The sequence below is a fragment of the Chiloscyllium plagiosum genome, unplaced genomic scaffold (assembly GCF_037043375.1).
Source record: "Chiloscyllium plagiosum isolate Xiang-an unplaced genomic scaffold, Cpla_swu_hap1 HiC_scaffold_1, whole genome shotgun sequence".
NCBI lineage: Eukaryota > Metazoa > Chordata > Chondrichthyes > Orectolobiformes > Hemiscylliidae > Chiloscyllium > Chiloscyllium plagiosum.
Window position 1 is genome coordinate 76922581 of NW_028270139.1, and position 22095 is coordinate 76944675.

General features: G+C 41.1%; 2 protein-coding genes across 3 annotated transcripts in view; both read right to left on the minus strand.

The window, feature by feature from the left end:
• The window catches only part of clocka (clock circadian regulator a), a 142654-nt gene extending 134683 nt beyond the window's left edge, over positions 1 to 7971 (minus strand). The window contains exon 1 of one of the 2 annotated variants that reach the window (XM_043690694.2): positions 7773 to 7971. The gene's annotated coding sequence lies outside the window, so the exon portion shown is untranslated. Of the gene's footprint in view, positions 1 to 7217; positions 7516 to 7772 lie in introns of those variants that run through there. The other variant, XM_087988202.1, reaches the window with a different exon arrangement.
• A 5968-nt stretch (positions 7972 to 13939) lies between these two features.
• The window catches only part of LOC122554981 (phosducin-like protein 2), a 29314-nt gene continuing 21158 nt past the window's right edge, over positions 13940 to 22095 (minus strand). The window contains exons 5-6 of the mRNA XM_043700479.1: positions 20837 to 21042; positions 13940 to 14085 (exon numbers count right to left, since the gene is read on the minus strand). Of these exons, the coding sequence (XP_043556414.1) occupies positions 13940 to 14085; positions 20837 to 21042 (352 nt within the window). The remainder of the gene's footprint in view (positions 14086 to 20836; positions 21043 to 22095) is intronic.

Genomic DNA, 22095 nt, shown 5'->3' on the forward strand with positions numbered 1-22095 from the left:
ATAGAGTACAATAGGTAGGTGGGGAAGGAGATGAAGGTGATAGGTCAGGGAAGAGAGGGTGGAGTGGATAGGTGGAAAAGGAGCTGGGCAGGTCGGACAAGTCCGGACAGGTCGAGTTACTGGAGGTTAGAAACTAGGATGAGGTGGGGGAAGGGGAAATGAGGAAACTGTTGAAATCCACATTGATGCCCTGGGGTTGAAGTGTTCCGAGGCGGAAGATGAGGCGTTCTTCCTCCAGGCGTCTGGTGGTGAGGGAGCGGCGGTGGAGGAGGCCCAGCACCTCCATATCCTCGGCAGAGTGGGAGGGGGAGTTGAAATGTTGAGCCACTGGGCGATTTGGTTGATTGATGCGGGTGTCTCTGAGATGTTCCCTAAAGCGCTCTGCTAGGAGGCGTCCAGTCTCCCCAATGTAGAGGAGACCGCATCGGGAGCAACGGATACAATAGATGATATTAGTGGATGTGCAGGTAAAACTTTGACGGATGTGGAAGGCTCCTTTAGGGCCTTGGATGGAGGTGAGGGAGGAGGTGTGGGCACAGGTTTTACAGTTCCTGCGGTGGCAGGGGAAAGTGCCAGGATGGGAGGGTGGGTCGTAGGGGGGCGTGGACCTGACCAGGTAGTCACGGAGGGAACGGTCTTTGCGGAAGGCGGAGAGGGGTGGGGAGGGAAATATATCCCTGGTGGTGGGGTCTGTTTGGAGGTGGCGGAAATGTCGGCGGATAATTTGGTTTATGCGAAGGTTGGTAGGGTGGAAGGTGAGCACCAGGGGCGTTCTGTCCTTGTTGCGGTTGGAGGGGTTGGGTCTGAGGGCGGAGGTGCGGAATGTGGATGAGATGCGTTGGAGGGCATCTTTAACCACGTGGGAAGGGAAATTGCGGTCTCTAAAGAAGGAGGCCATCTGGTGTGTTCTATGGTGGCCTCCTTCTTTAGAGACCGCAATTTCCCTTCCCACGTGGTTAAAGATGCCCTCCAACGCATCTCATCCACATTCCGCACCTCCGCCCTCAGACCCAACCCCTCCAACCGCAACAAGGACAGAACGCCCCTGGTGCTCACCTTCCACCCTACCAACCTTCGCATAAACCAAATCATCCGCCGACATTTCCGCCACCTCCAAACAGACCCCACCACCAGGGATATATTTCCCTCCCCACCCCTCTCCGCCTTCCGCAAAGACCGTTCCCTCCGTGACTACCTGGTCAGGTCCACGCCCCCCTACGACCCACCCTCCCATCCTGGCACTTTCCCCTGCCACCGCAGGAACTGTAAAACCTGTGCCCACACCTCCTCCCTCACCTCCATCCAAGGCCCTAAAGGAGCCTTCCACATCCGTCAAAGTTTTACCTGCACATCCACTAATATCATCTATTGTATCCGTTGCTCCTGATGCGGTCTCCTCTACATTGGGGAGACTGGACGCCTCCTAGCAGAGCGCTTTAGGGAACATCTCAGAGACACCCGCATCAATCAACCAAATCGCCCAGTGGCTCAACATTTCAACTCCCCCTCCCACTCTGCCGAGGATATGGAGGTGCTGGGCCTCCTCCACCGCCGCTCCCTCACCACCAGACGCCTGGAGGAAGAACGCCTCATCTTCCGCCTCGGAACACTTCAACCCCAGGGCATCAATGTGGATTTCAACAGTTTCCTCATTTCCCCTTCCCCCACCTCATCCTAGTTTCTAACCTCCAGTAACTCGACCTGTCCGGACTTGTCCGACCTGCCCAGCTCCTTTTCCACCTATCCACTCCACCCTCTCTTCCCTGACCTATCACCTTCATCTCCTTCCCCACCTACCTATTGTACTCTATGCTACTCTCTCCCCACCCCCACCCTCCTCTAGCTTATCTCTCCATGCTTCAGGCTCTCTGCCTTTATTCCTGATGAAGGGCTTTTGCCCAAAACGTCGATTTTGCCTGTCCTCGGATGCTGCCTGAATTGCTGTGCTCTTCCAGCACCACTAATCCAGAATCTGGTTTCCAGCATCTGCAGTCATTGTTTTTACCTCTGTGCTATCACTGATATGAGGATACAGCAAGAAGAATTAACTGTCTATCTTAATTTTCAGACCAGGAAGGTATATTGTTTGTTAAGGCTGTTATCATGAGGATCATCTCAATCATCCCTTTTGTGTAAAAAAAAATGGCTCAAAGTATGAAAAATTCCTTTTGCCAGCATAAACAGGCCAAACAATTCAGCATCCTCTTCTCATGCTGTATAAAATGACAGGCCATTTTCAAATCTCCTTCTCGCAGCCTTGTTCTGATGAGTACAAATCAAAAAGTTTCAAAATCTTGTCTTCTTCTAGCAATGTTTAAATCTATTAGTTGTTTTGTATATGAAAATGGAAAAAAGACAAGCTGAATATAGAACACAGTTTGAAAAATCTCAAAACACACAAACTATCTCATCTATCCAAAACTTTAAAGCTTTTCAAATCTTGATTAATTGCCTTTCTATCACATTTTATCACATGCTTCTTCCCAGTACTATCCTGTAAAGTGTGAAGTCTTTCGCTAATTTCGAACAAAATCCTCCTGGTCTGAACACTTCACAAGGGAAACTTTTACACCAAGGCAACTATGCTTTCTCTGCATTGTCCTTTTTTTTTTAAAATGTTCATTCACATGATGTGGGCATTGCTGGCTGAACTAGCATTCACAGGCCATCCCTAATTGCCTGGAGAGCAATTAAACATCAACCATAATGCAGTTGGTCTGACTTACCTATAGGTCAGACTAGAAGAGAAACTATATATGTGCCCGACTCCGATCAGTTTTGTTTCAAAACGTAGCCTAAAAGCTGTGAATGTCTGGATTTTCTACACTATAATCAATTGTTCACAGGGCCATTGATTCAACCAGATTAACAATCCCAATCAGGAAACTCATTCTATCAGGTCAACCTGGCTGACCTTGCTACAACCACTATGACCCTCCCACTCCGATTCCAAGGACATAAGCTGGTTCTTTATTTGTAGCTCCTCCTGGGCGTTTTAGCACTGGGTCAGGTTCCTCCAACTCTGTCTTTGATATAGCAGATATGAACAGTAGCTCACCTCTAACATCTGGAGCATCTTGGAAGAAATTCATTCTGTTTTATAGGCAGCAAAAGTGCACAGCCGGCGATTTCTACCATGTCCATCTCAGATTCCAAGGTCTCTTCAATGATTGACAGAGAGAGGGGGAGAGCCCATGGGTTCCAAAAGTCAGAAAGGCTGTCGAGGAGCCAAACACATTTTGCTCACGCACCATTCGAGAGTCAGAACTTCATACAGCATTGGACCTGACCTCACGTCAACCATGCCTCTTACCCATGTAGGGTCATTCCTGTGGTTCCTACGCCAAACTTTGTTCCCTGAAGTGTAGGCACCATGCTGGGGTGACTTAAAACATGTTTCACTATAGTTTTCATATAAAAGTACACATGACAATAAACTTCTATTCTAAACTGTCTCTCACTTAATGGAGTGACATTGGCATTCCTGATGCCATTTGAGCCACCTCCCCAAGTCTAGGAAGATCAGATTTAACCTGGTGCACAGTCTGGTCTGCATGAGCAACTCTGCTGGAGCTATCCCTGGGGTTGCATGAGGGGTGGTCCGATAATCAATTTGATATCTAGTGAAGCTGTAAGCTGTTGCTTTAAACCTGCCTTCGAAAGATTGGACAGCTCTTTCTAGAACATAAAACATTACAACGCACTACAGGCCCTTCGGCCCTCGATGTTGCGCCGACTTGCTATACCAATCTGAAGGCCATCTAACCTACACTATTCCATGTACGTCCATATGCTTGTCCAATGACAACTTAAATGTACTTAAAGTTGGCAATAGGATGATGGATGGTATGGAGTTGCCCATATATGTGAAATACCATTCGATTTTATGAAGTACTCAAATTCCTTGCTGGTAAAGAATGGCCAATTATCTCTGACCAACACTTCCAGGAGTTTGTATATTGTAAAAAATGCACACAGGTTTTCAATCATCACCTCCATGTTCGATGAATGAACTCTATGCATGACCAGCAACTTTTAGTGGGTGTCCACAACGAGTAAGAACATACAGCCCAAGAAAGAACCTGCACTGTCAACATGTAAATGAATCCATCACCAATGTGGCGGAGTTGCTGGTGGTAATTTTTGTCTTTGTTTGGCACTGCCCCACTAATGACATATATCTGCATCCAATCCTGGCCACCAGACATAATGTCTCACCAACATCTTCATTTACGAAAACTCTGGATGACCCTGGAGGAGTTTGGCCAGTACATTTGCTCAGGACAATCACTCTTGCTCCCTATAATAATATGCCATCCTCTACTGTAATTCGGTCTCTCTGGGTCCAAAAAGGTTTCAATTCTGGTTGTGATGGCTCTTTGGTTTCTCCCATCACCATGAGTTGTTTCAGCTTTGCCTGCACCAGATTTTTCTGCGTCATAAGTCCAGCTGTGACTGGAAGTGAGTCCAGAAAATTTAGAATCATTACAGACTCTTCCAGTGGTGTATCTGCCAGCAATGCTCCAACTTCTAATTTAATATCAGAGCCCACCTCTGATCTCGACCCAATGCTATAGGCAGTTTATTAGATTTACCAGATTCCCTACAGTGTGGAAACAGGCCCTTCAGCCCAACAAGTCCACACCAAGCCTCCGAAGAGTAACCCACCCAAGATCCATTTCCCTCTGACTAAGGCACCTAACCTATGGGCAATTTAGCATGGCCAATTCACCTGACCTGCACATCTTTGGACTGTAGGAGGAAACCCATACAGACACAGGGAAAATGTGCAAACTCCACACAGACAGTCACCCGATGCTGAAATCGAACCTGGGACCCTGGTGCTGTGAGGCAGGAGTGCTAACCACTGAGCCACCATACCACCCAGTTTTGCCTTGTCCTCTTTTAATAGATCTAGCAAGGGGTTGTGGTCCACTATTATTACAAATTTACATTTGTAAAGGTATTGGTGGAACTTCCTGACTCCAAACCTCAGTGTTGGCATCAGCGCAAACAGGATGGCTGAAACTCCTGTTCTTTTTTCACCCTCACTATTGCCTAACAGCGATACCATTTAGTTTTCTGCAGCACCTACATTGCGTGTGTATAGGTATAAGACACAGTGAATGAACGAATGCATAAAACTTTATTCGGCTTCCACCACCAGGAAGAAAGGAAACACCCAAGGGGCCAGTGACAAGCCAACTCGTCCATGCCAACCAGATACCCCAACCCAATCTGGTCCCACCTGCCAGCACTTGGCCCATATCCCTCCAAACACTTCCTAGTCATGTACCCATCCAGATGCCTTTTAAATGCTGCAATTTTACTAGCCTCCATCACTTCCTTTAGCAGCTCATTCCACACACGCACCACCCTCCGGGTGAAAAGGTTGCCCTTTAGGTCTCTTTTATATCTTTCCCCTCACACCCTAAACCTATGCCCTCTAGTTCTGGACTCCCCGACTCTAGGGAAAAGACTTTGTCTATTTACCTGATCCATGCCTCTCATGATTTTATAAACCTCTATAAGGTCACCCCTCAGCTTCTGAAGCTCCAGGGAAAACAGCCCCAGCCTGTTCAGCCTCTCCCTATAGCTCAAATCCTCCAACCCTGGCAACATCCTTGTAAATCTTTTCTGAACCCTTTCAAGTTTCACAACATCCTTCTGATAGGAAGGAGACCAGAATTGCACACAACATTCCAAAACTGGCATAACCAACATTCTGTGCAGCAGCAACATGACCTCCCAACATGACCAATAAAGGAAAGCATACCAAACATATTCTTCACCATCCTACCTACCTGCGACTCTATTTTCAAGGAGCTATGAACCTGCACTCCAAGGGCTCTTTGTTCATCAATACTCCCTAGGCCCTTACCATTAAGTATATAAGTCCTGCTACAATTCACTTTCCCAAAATGCAGCACTTATCTGTCAGCTTGAGCTCCCTGATTGGATCAGATTAACACCTCCAATCAGGGAACTCATATTCTATGAGGTCCACCTGGCTGACCTCATTAAAATCATTACAACTTGCAATTACGAAATAAAGGACAAAATATCGATTTTCACTTCGGAGACATTAGCCATCATATGCGCCACAACGAAGATGAGTGATGTAGCAACCATGATTGTAAAAGTCAACCTACACCAATGTCTCATATCTATCCTACATGTGCCACTTCACATATCAGATCCAATGAGGATATGGTTTGGTGCACATCTACAAATGAAAAATGTAAATTGATTGATGCAAGTTTGATTTAAAAAGTGTGTACACAAGACCCAACATGATCAGCTAGTGAACTGCGTATATAGATGAACCCCTGTTTATGACAATTTAAAGTAGAATACTTAATATCTACAAGATAAGCTACAACAACTAGCAGGTTCCTTTGGTGGCACCTTCGAAATCAGTGACAAGGGAAATAGATACTTTGGAACATCACCCTGCATGTTCCCCTCCAAATAGCCCAAACCTGGAACTTTACACCTTTCATAACAGCAATGTGGATGCTGTTTCACTGCATGAACTGTGATGGTTCATGAAGCTCACGCCATCTCTTCTCGAGGAACATGGGGGCAATAAGTGCTGTCCACATCCTTGACGGAGTATTTTTCTTAAATCAGTTCAGCACATTTGGCAATACTAGGCATTCCTGATGAAGGGCTTTTGCCCGAAACATCGATTTTCCTGGATGCTGCCTGACCTGTTCTGCTTTTCCAGCACTACTCTTATCTCGACATTTGGCAATACTGCTGATAAATTGGTGTCGTTAAGTTGGTGGGGAAGCTTAAAATCAATTATACAATACTGAAAGAAATACATTAATTTACGTTGTTTTGTTTGGATGGATGCATGCAAGTAATTTATTAAGTCGGTAACGAAACCTCCAGACATCTGGGTGTTCTTTTTAAAAGTAATTAATACTATTGCTATGAAAAGAAAAACCGTTTCATATGTTCGCGAAATTGCCCACGAGGAATAAAAGACTGAAAAACAATGCGGTGAAAATAACTGCCCCGCCCCCCAGGAGGAGGAGGAGGGGGAAACCATCGCTCCACACATGCGCAGTGCGGAGCTTCAATAACAAGAGACAGAATGGGAAGTACGCGATAGCTCGAAATCAGGCAAGTACTTGAGGTCAAAACACTGAACTAACAAATAATATAAACTTGAAATAAAGGACTCCATATCCCATTTAAATACCTACCTTTATTTCATTTCTCTCTCTCTCCTCCCCTGCACCGCCGCACAACACATACAGGCTGTACCCCCACCCCCTCATTTCTTCTTCATTCTAACGAATAAACTGATGCCCAGAGACCGTTAGGGATCACCCCAGTTCTGAAGGAGGGTCACCGGAGCCGAAACCTGAACTCTGATTTCTCTCCACAGAGATTGCCAGACGGCAGATTCCGGGGGAGGGGGGTATTTTGTTTCTGATTTCCAACATCCGCAGTTCTTTGGGTTTTTAAAAAATTCTGTTAGCAATCAAACGTTCTTGTCCGAGCCGCGACTGTCCATCCTCGGCGGCCGTGATAGACAGCTCGGGCAGCCAGTCAATACCGCGTCTGAGGGGCTGCACTAAATTACACCGATCCATTTTGTTTTTTTTAAAGAGCTATCCTCGAAACAAAAACATCAATGCTCACGCCGATTAAAATTAAATTGAACTGCAATCTTTAACAAGCGGCATATTTTCTAAAAGAAACAAGATACTGCGCACTACTTTCCATATAGAATATAATTTTCATCCAACACTTACATAACGATGCAATGTTGCTGTTGGAAATGTCCTGTTTCTTTTCTCCTTCCCTGATTAATCAGGGAGATATCTGAAACGGAGGTTGGGCGTCTGTAATAATTTACATGATTTAATTTACCGGTCATCCATCAGTCGCGAGCATTTTTTTTCCTGCAATAACTGCCAACGTTGCTCGAGCTCAGCGCGATCTCCTTGCGCAGGCCCCGTGCGCGAGGTTCGCTGGGAGAGTCCCACTGACCCAATTCTCTCCATTGTTGTGATCGTGGGAGAGGCGGGGCCACTGCTGCACAGATAGTCCCACTGACCCAATTCTTGCCATGGTCTTTGTTGATGTACGTTATGTTAACAATCTGGATCCTGCTTTGGAGGTTGGAAGTTCAAAGTTTGCAGATGGCTGTAAACATTGAGAAATTGTACAGTGTGAAACTCCAAAAGGACATTGACAAGTTAGGAGGATAGGTGGCTGGTGACATTCAAGTGTGAGGTGATGCACTTTGGTTGGAAGAAGATTGAGAGACAATGTAAACCACGTCGTTCAATTCAATGCAAGGGGATGTAGGAGTAGAGGGACCTTATATACACCTGCACAGATCACCGAAAAGTGGCAGGACAGATGGAGAAAGCAGTTGATAGATGATGAAGACTTGGATATACTGTGAATTATGAGGGGAATCGTGTGGAATTGTGATAGAAACAAGATGGTGAAATGAGACAAGTGACAGATGTAATTTAATGAAGAGAAGAGTGAATTGATTAATTCTTGTTGGAAGAATGTGGAAAGACAATAGAAAATATAGGGTATAATTCTAAAGTGAATGAAGGAGCAGAGGGATCAAAATGTAAATTTGTATACATAATTTAAGGTTGAGAGAATCATTAACAAAGTCTAAAACATCTGGGCCTTATTCTTAGTACAAAAATGAAAGTGTTTTGTTTAACTGTATAAAATAATGCTGCAGCCAACTGAAGTATACGCACCAAACTTCAAGAAGAATGTGAAGACATTGAAGAGAGTGCAGAAAAATCACAAGAATGGTTCCACGAGTAAGAAATTTCAGTTACATATGTATTGGAGAAATTGCAAGTTTTGGAGCAGTGAACGCTGTGAGGCAGTTCAATAGAGGTTTTCAAAAACTGAGGAATTTAGACAAAGCAGATCGTTTTCTTTCGGTGAAACGATCAAGAATCAGTGGGCATATATTTGTGGTAATTCACAAAGAAGCATGAACCACGTTTAAAGCATTTTCAGCACTGAATAGTTGGGATTTGATAAGCACTGCCAGACAATGCAGTGGAAACTCCATTTCTGCTAATAGTGCTCACCTTGTCTGAGATCAAGCAATCATGATGTTTCACATTCCAAGATACGAGCCCACGCAGAACACACCATGGATGGCAAATGAGTAACAAGAAGAGAGCTTCCAGCAAACAGAATGAAGTGGAAAGCTGGTTTCAAGAAAAAAAAGTTACAACATGTGTGAACTTATCAAATAACTATGCTGCAGCTGGGGAACTTATTGCAGTGAGAAACATCCGAAGATACTGAAGACCAAATATACCTTGAGAACAGTACAGCTCACTGACCATATCTCAAAGCATATTTCAAGTTTGGAGTTTCAAAAAATCGTATCTTTGGTTTCATTTTCACTAGAAATGCAACATGTAGGCATTTAAGTACACCAAATCAAACTGAGTCCAGCAAAGATTTCCAAACAATAGCTTATTGGTGTGGCCACTTCATGCAATGGAAATGCTTAATGTTGAGGCAAAAGACCACTAAGATTACCAAAAGAGCACAAAGTAAAATTAACCAATTTCCAACTATTCATCGTCAGACAGAGCCAAAAAAAAACGTTTTATTATGTCACACTGGCAACAGGGATGAAAGGTGTGTGAACTTTGATATGCCCAGAAATATAACTGTGGAATGGAAAGGTTTAAAAACCATTCTAGTGAAAACCACAGAGCTCACTAGCTCACTGGCTGAAACAATAACAAACAAACAAAATAGAAACCAGAAGTGCCAAATCTGCCATGATCTATGGCATTATCTGAAAAGGACAAATGGGGTATTTTTACAGGGAAAAAGCACGGAAAGACATCAGAAGAATTGTTTTTTCAGAGATCTGACTTCTTTCCGGGTAGAAATTGTCCAATCAGGCAGACACATCATGGGTTCATGAAAGAGGAAAAAAGTGTGACGCTGGAAAAAGCACAGCAGGTCAGGCAGCATCCAAGGAGTGTTGACGTTTCAGGCATAAACCCTTCATCAGGGCTTACACCCAAATCTTTGACTCTTCTGCTGCTCAGATGCTGCCTGACCTGCTATGCCTTTTCCAGTGCCATACTTTTGGATTCTAACTGTCCAGCATCTGCAGTCCTCACTTTCTTCACGGGTTCATTAAAGGCAGGTCACGTATAACTAATTTACTGGAATTCTTTGAGGACATTATGAACATCGGGGAACCGGTGGATGTAGTGTCTCTGAATTTCAATAAGGTATTCAACAAGGTGCCCCACAAAAAACTGAAGCATAAGGTAAAGGTGCATAGAGTTGTGGGTAATGTATTAGTATGGATAGTGGATTTGTTAACTAACAGAAAGCAAAGAATCAGGATAAATGGGTATTTTTCTGGTTGGTGATCAGAGGCTAATGCTGTGCCTCAGGGATCAGTGTTGGGACTGCAGTTGTCTACAATTTACATAGGTGATTTAGAGTTGGGGACCAAGTGAAGTGTGTCAAAGTTTGCAGATGACGCTAAGATGAGTGATAGAGCAAAGTATGCAGAAGACATTGAAAGTCTGCAAAGGGATATAGTGAGTGGACAAGGGTCTGGCAGATGGAGTACAATGTTGGTAAATATGAAGTCAACCATTTTTATGGGAATAACAGCAAAATTGGCTATTGTTTAAATGGTGAAAAATTGCAGCATACTGATGTGCAGAGGGACCTGGGTCTCCTTGTGCATGAATCACAAAAAGTTGGTTCGCATATGCAGCAGATAATTAAGAAAGCAAATTGAATAATACCTTTCACTGTTAGAGGAATGGACTTTACAAAGGGGGTTATGCTGCAGCTATACAAAGTTCTGGTGAGACCACACCTGGAGTACTGTGTCCAGTTTTGGTCTCCTTACTTGAGAAAGAATGTACTGGCACTAGGTTGATTTGGAGTTGAGAGGGTTGGATTGTGAGGAGAGATTGAGTTGGACTCGACTCGTTGGAATTTAGAAGAGTGAAGGGGTCTTATAGAACCAAATACAATTATGAAGGGAACAGATAAGATAAAAGCAGAGAGGGTTTTTACGCTGCCAGGAAACTAGAACTAGGGGTCATAGCCTCAAAATAAGGTGGAGCAGATTTAGGACTGAGTTTAGGAGGAACTTCTTCACCCAAAGGGTTGTGAATCTGTGGAATTCCCTGCCCAGTGAAGCAGTCGAGGCTACCTCATTAAATGTTTCTATAGCAAGGGTAGATAGATTTATGAACAGTAAAGGAATTAAGGGTTATGGTGATTGAGTGGTTACGTGGAGCTGAGTCCACAGAAAGATCAGCCATGATCTTATTGAATGGCGGACGAGTCTCAAGGGGCCAGGTGGCTTACTCCTGCTCTATTTCTTACATTCTTCTCTCCTGCAACTGGCCTGGATTCTGTGGTTAACGGTGAAGGCTCGCTCTTACTGCTGATCTTGAATAAAGCTGCCCACTGAGATACCACTGTACTAATTTCTTCCATATTATTGTGACTTTTAACTGGGTGCCTTTATCAAACAACCTCTGGGATCCAAGAACAATTAAGTTTTCAAAGAGGTTAAAGAATCCTCAGATGCAAACAGGAAGTAAAAAGAATGGATTAGAATTCATGTTTAATAATTTTATTGGATTTGAAATGAAGATTGGTACTTTGAGATGCAGTTGCCGTGCCAGCTGAAATACTATGAAAAATTAAAATATCAATCTCTTTCATCTTGTTCATCTCCCCCACTGCTTTTTACATCTCTTTATATTAATAATCAATATTGATATTTGTTTCCAAGTTTCCATGTTTTGATGAATAGTCATTGACATGAAACTTTTGCCACTGATGTTCCCTGTGAATATTTCCACAATTTTTAAGGATAGAATGACAAGAGCAACCTTTAACCACGACCCTTCACCCCATCCCTTTGCAGAATCTTTTAGTTTCTTTTTTACATGGGATTAGTTTTGTGAAGTTAAGGATCTGTTTTCTACAGTTACTTGTTTTCATGGATTATCTTCTGAAAACAAAGTTAAATAAATTTTAAAACCCAGTTGCCAAAATTATATGCAAAAAGTCAAGCATTAGCATACATCTCATTGTAAATGTATGTTTATACAGCATTCAAATATGTTCATATTCTTTCAGTTCACTGTTGCTCCATTTTGTCCACATTCATTCCAGAGTATTCGATATGGGCATCCACATAAAATGCCTTTCCTGCTTTATACAGCTCTGTGAAACTGTCCTTACGTGATTCTATCCCACTTAAATAGAGCTGATGTGCCTCCTGCAACATCTTCTGTACTTTCCCCACATTCAGTATAGATTCCCAAATACTCTAAAACCTAATGACTCCCCCACCCCTGTGACATTGGAGACTGTTATTGCTTTCATGTGCCAGGATCTTCTGTTTGAAGGCTGTCTGACTTGACTGAGAACTATTCCCCTTACATTTTGAGATATGGCCATTTGGTTTTTCACGTACAGTGTGTTTGCCACAGACACTGCTGGCACATTGTGCGGGTATGAGATTGACATACAGCAACATTCACCAAAACTCCTCAGACTGAACCTTCCAAAACCAACCCTCATACCGAGAGGGACAAAAGCAGTAGAAGCACAGGTAGACTTAGCTGCAAGTTCCTCTCCAAACCAAGTATCCTGAGTTAGAAATATATCACCATTCCTTTAGTGTCACAGGGTTAACATACTAGAGATTTGGTGCCTGATATTTGACATCCTCCCTAATAGCATTCTGGATCTACCTGCAATAAATAGTTTGCCAGCTTTTGAGAAGGCAGCTCACCACCACTTTCTTGAGAGCATCTAGGAAAGGCAATAACTTCTGGCTGACCACGTGAATCAATAACAAAAGAAATGTGCACCACTTTTGACAAATGGCTGCTAATAACCATTGACAAGATGCCTGGCTTTATGTGTGTGCTAAAAGACAAATCAATGCAGAGGTATTATGAGCTTCTGGCTGAGCAGGCAAAGTGCAAAAATGGAAGGGATGCAAGATAGATGTAGTGAACATCCAAGTAGGCACAGAGTGAGTAAGAGCTAAGATAGCAAGTGAGAAACCCTGAGATGTATCTTTGTCAAATCCATGAGTTGAGTGTTTGTACCTGCATGCAATGTGTCCTGGTGGTAGCATTGCAATGAAAGGTATTGGTACACTCCAAAGTGCAACATTGAAATGCTGAACTTTATTTTACGTGCATCAGAAATGCACCATAATATTTTGGTGATGCTGGTGCATGTCCAATGCCTATGTCTGTGAATGGGGAAATGCAGGCACTAACATCCAGGAAATGTGCTTTGAGATGTTTTGTGACTGGTGTCCCAAGATGGAGGTCTGTAGGAGAGGTGGTGAGCTGAAGTCGCCAGGTAATGTTTTGACTTTCATATCAGGAATTGACGCTATCTTGTTTTTATATAGATGTGTGATGGTGCGAAACTGCATATTAATGAGACAAGATTAACTAATAATGATAATAGTCCTCTTGCCATTCACTGATGAGAATTCCATCTCAAATTTCAACACAGTTGGAAAATGAGATATTTTGCTCTCAACATTGAGAAATTCCTTGCTGGACACCTCATATAATTTTCCCAACTTTCTCACCAATGCATGCATGGTTCAGTGCCTCAGAAGATTCTACTCATAGTGTTATTTGGATGTCAACAGTGGTAAGATTCTTCCCTCTAAGAAAAAAGGTTGTAAATTCAGGTGTCATTACTCCATAGACTTCACATAATCTCATCTGAAATTGTATCGAATTTTGTATTTGAATGACCTATCTGACATAATAAAGCTAACACTCAACCATGGTTTATAGCAAAGTAGAAATGAAAGTCAAACTGCTTATATATAAAACATTTTTAATCAGTACAGTTGAGGTAGTGATATTTATTGTTAATATCAAGTTTGTTCGGTGTCACTTTCTTTACAATGTTGAACAGAACAATCTCGAATTGATGATGTCATCATGTCCACAACCTTTTTTTTGGGATTCTCTTCTAAATTGGTCTTTATTGCACCAGTGTTTGCTAGTTTCCACTCCAGCTCTGAAAATAAATTAGAGTGCTTTGCATTATCTTGGATATTAGCCATATCTTGCAGTTTTCCATTTGGCTTTGGAAATTAAAATCACTATTTGATAATTTAGAGTTTTTATGTTTTAAATTAATGTGGTGTGAGTAATTTTTTATTCTATCGTTATAGAAGATCTTTGGTGTAAATAATTGGAAACAGAAGGTTGGATATCCAAAAATTGTAAGCAGCTCAATCTTAAGTGTCTGTGTACAATACCAAGACATTATTCTCTCATTTTAAAACCAGAAGTGCAATATAGTTTCGCTGATGCGGATGTCGGGGAGAACTTTACTAACCAACACAAGGTGAGTCAATGCCAGAAGGAGGGGTTTTGGTAAAATTACAGTTAACCATATTAAATTGGAGCTTCAACATGCCCTACCTTCGGGGAATTTTAGCAACAGTGGGAATGAGATGTGATGGGCTTTCTGCAGCAAGAAACAAAGTCAATAAAAACCAAAAGAGCCGTGGATGCTATAAAGCAGAAACAAAAACAGAAATCGCTGGAAACGCTCAGCAGTTCTGTCAGCATCTCTGGAGATGCTGAGTGGAAATGCATGACATAGCTTTAGCAAATAGAGTTAAGGAGAATTCAAAGGGTTCTTACAAATATATTAAGGACAAAAGGGTAACTAGGGAAAGAATAGGGCCCCGATCAGCAAGGCGCCCTTTGTGTGGAGCCGCAGGAGATGGGGAGATACGAAACAAATATTTGGCATCAGTATTTACTGTGGAAAAGGACATGGAAGATATAGACGATAGGGAAATAGATGGTGACAACTTGAAAAAGGTCCATATTACAGAGGAGGAAGTGCTGGATGTTTTGAAACACGTAAAAGTGGATAAATCCCCAGGACCTGATCAGGTGTACTCTAGAACTCTGTGGGAAGCGAAGGAAGTGATTGCTGGGCCCCTTACTGAGATATTTGTATCATCCATACTCACAGGTGAGGTGCTGAAAGACTAGAGGTTGGCTAACGTAGTGTCACTATTTAAGAAAGGCGATAAGGACAAACCAGGGAACTATAGACCAGTGAGCCTGACCTCGGTGGTGGGCAAGTTGTTGGAGGGAATCCTGAGGGACAGGATGTACATGTATTTGGAAAGGCAAGGACTGATTAGGGATAGTCAACATGACTTTGTGCGTGGGAAATCATGTCTCACAAAATTGATTGAGTTTTCTGAAGAATTAACAAAGACGATTGATGAGAGCAGAGTGGTAGATGTGGTCTATATGGACTTCAGTAAGGCGTTCGGCAAGGTTCCCCAAGGGAGACAGATTAGCAAGGTTAGATCTCATGGAATACAGGGAGAACTAGCCATTTGGATGCAGAACTGGCTCAAAGGTAGAAGACAGAGGGTGGTGGTGGAGGGTTGTTTTTCAGACTGGAGGCCTGTAACCAGTGGAGTGCCACTAGGATCGGTGCTGGGTCCACTACTTTTCATTTATATAAATTATTTGGATGTGAGCATAAGAGGTATAGTTAGTAAGTTTGCAGATGACACCAAAATTTGAGGTGTAGTGGACAGCAAAGAAGGTTATCTCAGATTACAACGGGATCTTGATCAGATGGGCCAATGGGCCAGACAAATGGAAGATGGAGTTTAATTTAGATAAATATAAGATGCTGCATTTTGGGAAAGCAAATCTTAGCCGGACTTATACATTTAATGGTAAGGTCCTAGGGAGTGTTGCTAAATAAAGAGACCTTGGAAGTGCTCCATGAAAGTGGAGTCGCAGGTAGATAGGATAGTGAAGAAGGCGTTTGGTATGCTTTCCTTTATTGGTCAGAGTATTGAATACAGGAATTGGGAGGTCATGTTGCATCTGTACAGGACATTGGTTAGGCCACTGTTGGAATATTGCATGTAATTCTGGTGTCCTTCCTATTGGAAAGATGTTGTGAAACTTGAAAGGGTTCAGAAAGGATTTACAAGGATGTTGCCAGGGTTTGAGGATTTGAGCTATAGGGAGAGGCTGAACAGGCTGGGGCTGTTTTCCCTGGAGCGTCAGAGGCTGAGGGGTGACTTTAGAGAGGTTTACAAAATCATGAGGGGCATGGATAGGATAAATAGACAAAGTCTTTTCCCTGGAGTGGGGGAGTCTAGAACTAGAGGGCATAGGTTTATGGTGAGAGGGGAAAGATATAAAAGGGACCTAAGGGGCAACTTTTTCAGGCAGAGGGTGGTACGTGTATGGAATGAGCTGCCAAAGGATGTGGTGGAAGCTGGTACAATTGCAACATTTAAAAGGCATCTGGATGCATATATGGATAGGGAGAGTTTCGAGGGATATGGGCCGGGTGCTGGCAGGTGGGACTAGATTGAGTTGGGATAACTGGTCGGCATGGACGGGATGGACTGAAGGGTCTGTTTCCATGCTGTACATCTCTAAAACTATGTGAGGAATGGTCACTCAAACTGAAATGTTAACTATGATTTGTCTCCACAGATGCTGGAAGAGAAAAGTCAATTTTGATATTCAAAAAACATTTCACCGGTCTGTCAGCTCACCTGTTAAAGGAGGTGGCCTTTCGGTAGTAGAACAATTGACATTTGTTTAACAGAGTGAACAATACACTTCAAATAAACTTGTTTGGAATATCACAAATGATGTGCAATGTAATAAATTGATCTGATGTGATTAACATGACAAGTTTTCATTGAACTATTCAACTTTCATGAGGCTACAATTGTCTGGGCTAATTGTTTCTTATGGTTCCAAACAGGGACTCGATTTTTTTCTATGAGATTGACCTGAAAAATACTTAAAATATAGTATAGCTGGAAATGAGTTTTTTTACTATTATTCAAATAATCATGTTTTATTTCCTGCCTTCTACACACTATAACTAAGAACTCAAAATTGTTTTGTTTTGTTCTGGTTAGTTTTTCTACACTAGTTTCTCTTTCATCTTATATTCTGCGTATGTCAAACTAAAATCCCTAACTTCCTATAATATTCTAAAGATAAACAAAACATTTTGTGAGGTATCGTTCACTGTCAATGACCATTGATATTCCATTATCTGGAAAGTCCAGTAGATCAGCATTGCACTGAAGCTCAAAAAGCTAGGTGTATTGTCTGTTTAAAGTTTTGTTAAAATATCTGGCTTTTCAGAAGCAATCTGAAATATGATTGTCAAAATGTGTGCAGATTTTTTACTTGAGAGTCATAGAGTTTTTACAGAAGAGAAGAGACCCTTTGGCCCATCATGTCTGTGCCAGTCATTAAGCATCTGTCTATTCTAATCCCATTTTCCAGCTCTTCGCCCATAGCCTTGTATGCTATAGCATTTCAGGTGCTCATGCTGTCACTTTGCAAATCTTAGATGCTACAAATCTTGAATATAAATTTTTGAAATAGACTGGCAAGCATATAGAAGAGTAAAACAGTGCTAAAGACCCAGATTTTATTTTCAGTATGACACAAGGTTGTTCAGCACTGTGACATGGTTTTCCCCTTTAATAATATCAAGTTAAATCTGATGCTAAATCAAAAGGATGTATTAATCTGCAGCAATATTAACAGCCAACATGTAAGCAGCCATTCACATTGAAGTATTCTAATAAATAGCAAATCGTGATGTAAAAAGCAATTAATTATCCTTCCTTTCTAATTTAAAATTTCAGATGGCAAAATAAATGATTTTTTTGTTTGGATGAAGATAGAAGGTAACAAAAAACAAATATTTTTAAATATAAGACAAAATGTGGTGTGATTTTTATATGGCTATAGTAAAATTTGACATTCCACAAATATAAAATCAGATTTTCAGTGTGTACATTAGTAATTATATTAAGTTAATCCATCATTGCATACCAATTTAAACCTCATTTAACAATGTATTATTTTTCAAAAACTTGTACAGTTTAGATGAAAGTCCACATTGTCAACGACTTCATTAATTTCCAGTGATTACATGCTGGAAAATGTCTCACTAACACTCCCTCAGAAGTTGGTAGCAACTTCTGAATTTTTATGTTAATCATTCCATGGATACTGCTTGGAGGTTAATACTTTTAAATGTAAACAGTTATGCTTTTCTGACTATACAACATCAAATGCTTCAGATGCTGCTCAGAAGAACTGGGCCAAAATATGAGTTTTTATAACAGAGGAAGAGAGCTAAATATCAGTCCAACAAGAGAACCTAAAATAAGTAAAGGGGAGAAACGTTTGTATTTAATATGAACTTTAAAAATTGTATTAGAAAATAATGAGACTTGACATAGAGGATTTTCTAATATCAAAAGTATTCCACCTGTGTGCTTAAAAGAGGGAAGAAATTTTGATTATGAAGTTTGTAAACAAAGAAAAGAGAAAAAAAATAGATAATCGAGACCTATTAGTTTAACACAGACTATAGGAAAATTACTATCATCAGACAGCATGACTGGCAGAGCAAAGAAAGTAAACATACGTTTATGAAAAGTAAGTCATGTCTGACTGATCTGGTTGAACATTTTGAGATGATCAAAAACATGAAGACTAGAGTGAGCCTACATTTAGGCCTAACATATGATGAACGGCCAAGGATCCTGGGATTGTATTCATTAGAGTTTAGAATGTTGAGGGGAGATCTAATAGAAACTTACAAGATAATGCATGACTTTGAAAGGGTGGATGCTAGGAATTTGTTTCCTTCAGGTGGGGTTACTAGGACCTGTGGGCACAGCCTTAGAATTAGAGGGGGTCAATTTAGAACGGAAATGAGGAGACATTTTTTCAGCCAGAGAATGGTGAGCATGTGGAATTCATTGCAACGGAATGCAGTGGAGGCTGGGACATTAAATGCCTTCAATGCAGAGATTGATAAATTCTTAATCTTGCAAGGAATTAAGGGATACGGGGAGAGTGCGGGTAAGTGGCATTGAAATGCCCATCAGTCATGATTGAATGGTGGAGTGGACTCGATGAGCCGAATGGCCTTACTTCCACTCCTATGTCTTATGGTCTTATGGACTTGTAGGTTGTTTGTATTGCGTTTCAAAGGCCATTTGATAAGGTTGCTCATGTGATTTCAATTGAGTGAAATAAAATGACAAATTATGATGTGGATTGATACTTGATTGGGTAGAGAAGGGGATAAAGGGATCATCCCCAGATTGGCAAAGTTTGGAAAATGGGTGTTCCCTGGGGATGTGCACATCAACATTTCACCACACATATCGATGACTTACAGATTTTTCTTGCAATTGTATGCACCTTTTGAGGTTGAAAACTCATGAGCTACACGTAAGTGCATATTTGTTGTGTGCATCTCGCAGAAATAAATTAACGAATCTTGATCTCAACAAATCTGTGGGACAGACACTGAGATCCTGCAGTAATAGGGTGAATGTTTTTTCAATGAACACAAATTCAGTTTGATGTTTTGTAGGTATTAAATATAGTGTTGGAGATTAATGTGATGTGTATTTTTAAACCAATAAGCACTGAATTTTTGAAAGCAAATGACTTGAATTTTTAAAGGCCATTTGAGAGACAAAATAACAATAATATTTTATTTGGATACTTGCTTACTCCTGGTACTCTGTTACTTATTTTGATAATTACACTGGGGTGCTTCTCCTTCAACAACTAAAGATATATAGATTTTCACGATGTGTATCAATAACTTAGATGAAGTAATTGAAACTTCCATCTGCCAGAATTTTCTGATCAATAGCATATGTTCATCAAATCAGTTCTTCATTATCTGGCCTCACACATGAAGGCGCTTTAATGAGATACTAATGGGCTGCTGATAGATTGTATGTGTCTGTTTTGTTTATATAGCAGAAAAAATAATTTTAAATTATTTTTGAACAACATTTAAAAAGCATGTGAACAGGAAAGGTTTGGAGGGATATGGGTCAAATGCAGGCAAGTGGGATTAGTTTGGTTTGGGAATATGGTCAGCATGAACAAGTTGGACAAATGCATCTTTTTCCATGCTGTATGACTCTGAATAGGTGAGTATGTATATGTGTGTACTGTTTGGCTGTACATATAAGTCAATGAGCTTATAAAAGTATGGCACGATAACAGAATTGGATTTAACCATAATGTCCCAGGTTTCAACAGCTTGTAAACGCATCACCAGGACTCACATATGAAAAATGTTCACTCAGCTGACATATTAGATGTCAACCAGTGTTAATAACACTGTATCCCAACAAAACGTTTGTGTTTTTAAAGAAGAACAGAAAGTCAGGGCGAAGAGAACATACAGATGAACACCAACTGGTCACCAAAAGACACGATTCATTATCACTAGTTTCTATACATACAGACAAAGAAAGACACCACTTTGACTGGGACAACACACACATCTTAGGACAGGCAAAACAAAAACAAGCATGAGAATTCTTAGAGGCATGGCATTCTAACCAGAATTCCATCAATAAACACGTTGATTTAGATCCTATCTACCTTCCCTGAAAAGAAAATAAAACAGGAAATGATTCACCCGCCTTAAGGAACCAAGATGTATAAATAGAGAGGTGGGACATACCACTAGCACTTCACCGCATGCTCTCACTGATGATGTTGCCTAGTATGGTGATGAAATGTCTGAAAACAAACCTTCAAGCTCAGCAAGCAAACTTATATACTTATCATCAACCTGAGCTACAAAACTTCTCAAAAATTGCCAACATCATCATATTTTTATTATATCAAATTGATGATACCAACACAAAATGTTGTAACTATAAGCAGTACTTCAAATAATTTACCTTCCAACTTCAGATCTGGAGCTCCACACTCCATTCCAATAAACCTGCTCTTCATTCGGCCCTCAAAATACACAAAAATTGTTGGCAAATATTTATCTGGATAGTTAGGAATACAAATGTTTGCAATGGCCTTCATGAATTTTGTTTCTGGATACTTCTTAGCTAGTTGACTCAAATGATGATTGATCAAAATGCACATTGGTATGCTGTTGTTGTAATAAAGAAAGGAACAAATTATAGTTTGGCTTAATTTTTGCATTTAAATTAATAAAGCTGAACTGTTGAGTAATTCTCCAGAGGAGTTATCCAGTTCATCCATCCGAGTGTCAGTAGAAGAGCTAGGAAAACATCTGGAAAATTATTCAAATTATAAAGACAAATAACAGAATCATGATGTAACTCACTCCTAATATTTGCAGTTGTCTTCATTTTGAAAAACCTCGAATATGGTGAGACTAAAGAATTAAAGCAAACTCGTATTTTCCTTAAAATGTTTCCAATACATACAAAGTATTAACTATTAACAGTGTAACAAGCGTGCTTGAAAGGGATTATGCTTATGATTTGAAGGTAAACTTTTCGCATTTTCAATTTAAGTGTTTTGTTGAGTGAGATTCACGGTGTCTAGTCTGCCATGGCTCAGAGTGACTTTCCTCAACGTCCTCACCCCATACATTATATAACCATGTCCGCAGGAACCTTTCTCAGGAGAATTATGTGGTAGGAGAGTTAGAAGTGTTCTTACACTCACAGAGCACCACTCACTCTAAATCGGCTACTTAACAGACATATTATAAAAATTGCTATTCTTACTACTTCATGCATCATGTCCATTCAACAGTTCCTACCCATCTCATTCTTCCAAACAATGAACCCTTCCTGCTCTCTGCTCTTCCTACTCATTCACCGGGGATATGAAGCAAGTCTGCTGCTTATGCATTTGCTTAAAGCACATGCAGTATGTTTGCCATTTAAACTGCTTTCTCATGCTGCAGGTGTGACATTGATATCGCATAATGCTGCACAGTAACATGTCTACCCTTTACCTGACTGGTAGATTGACTGGTTAGTGCTTCCCATGGTTACAATCTGCCTGCCTCAACATCTGTGTTAAAAAGAAATGCAAGGCACAGAGACCAGCAGTCTGTAACTGAGAACTTTAAAGACCCTGTGCACTAAGAAAGCAATTCAAGGGATATAGAGGTTGTGGCTTATAAAGTTAGTGCTGAAGTCAGTGAGTGTGCGCTGGAAAGCAAATG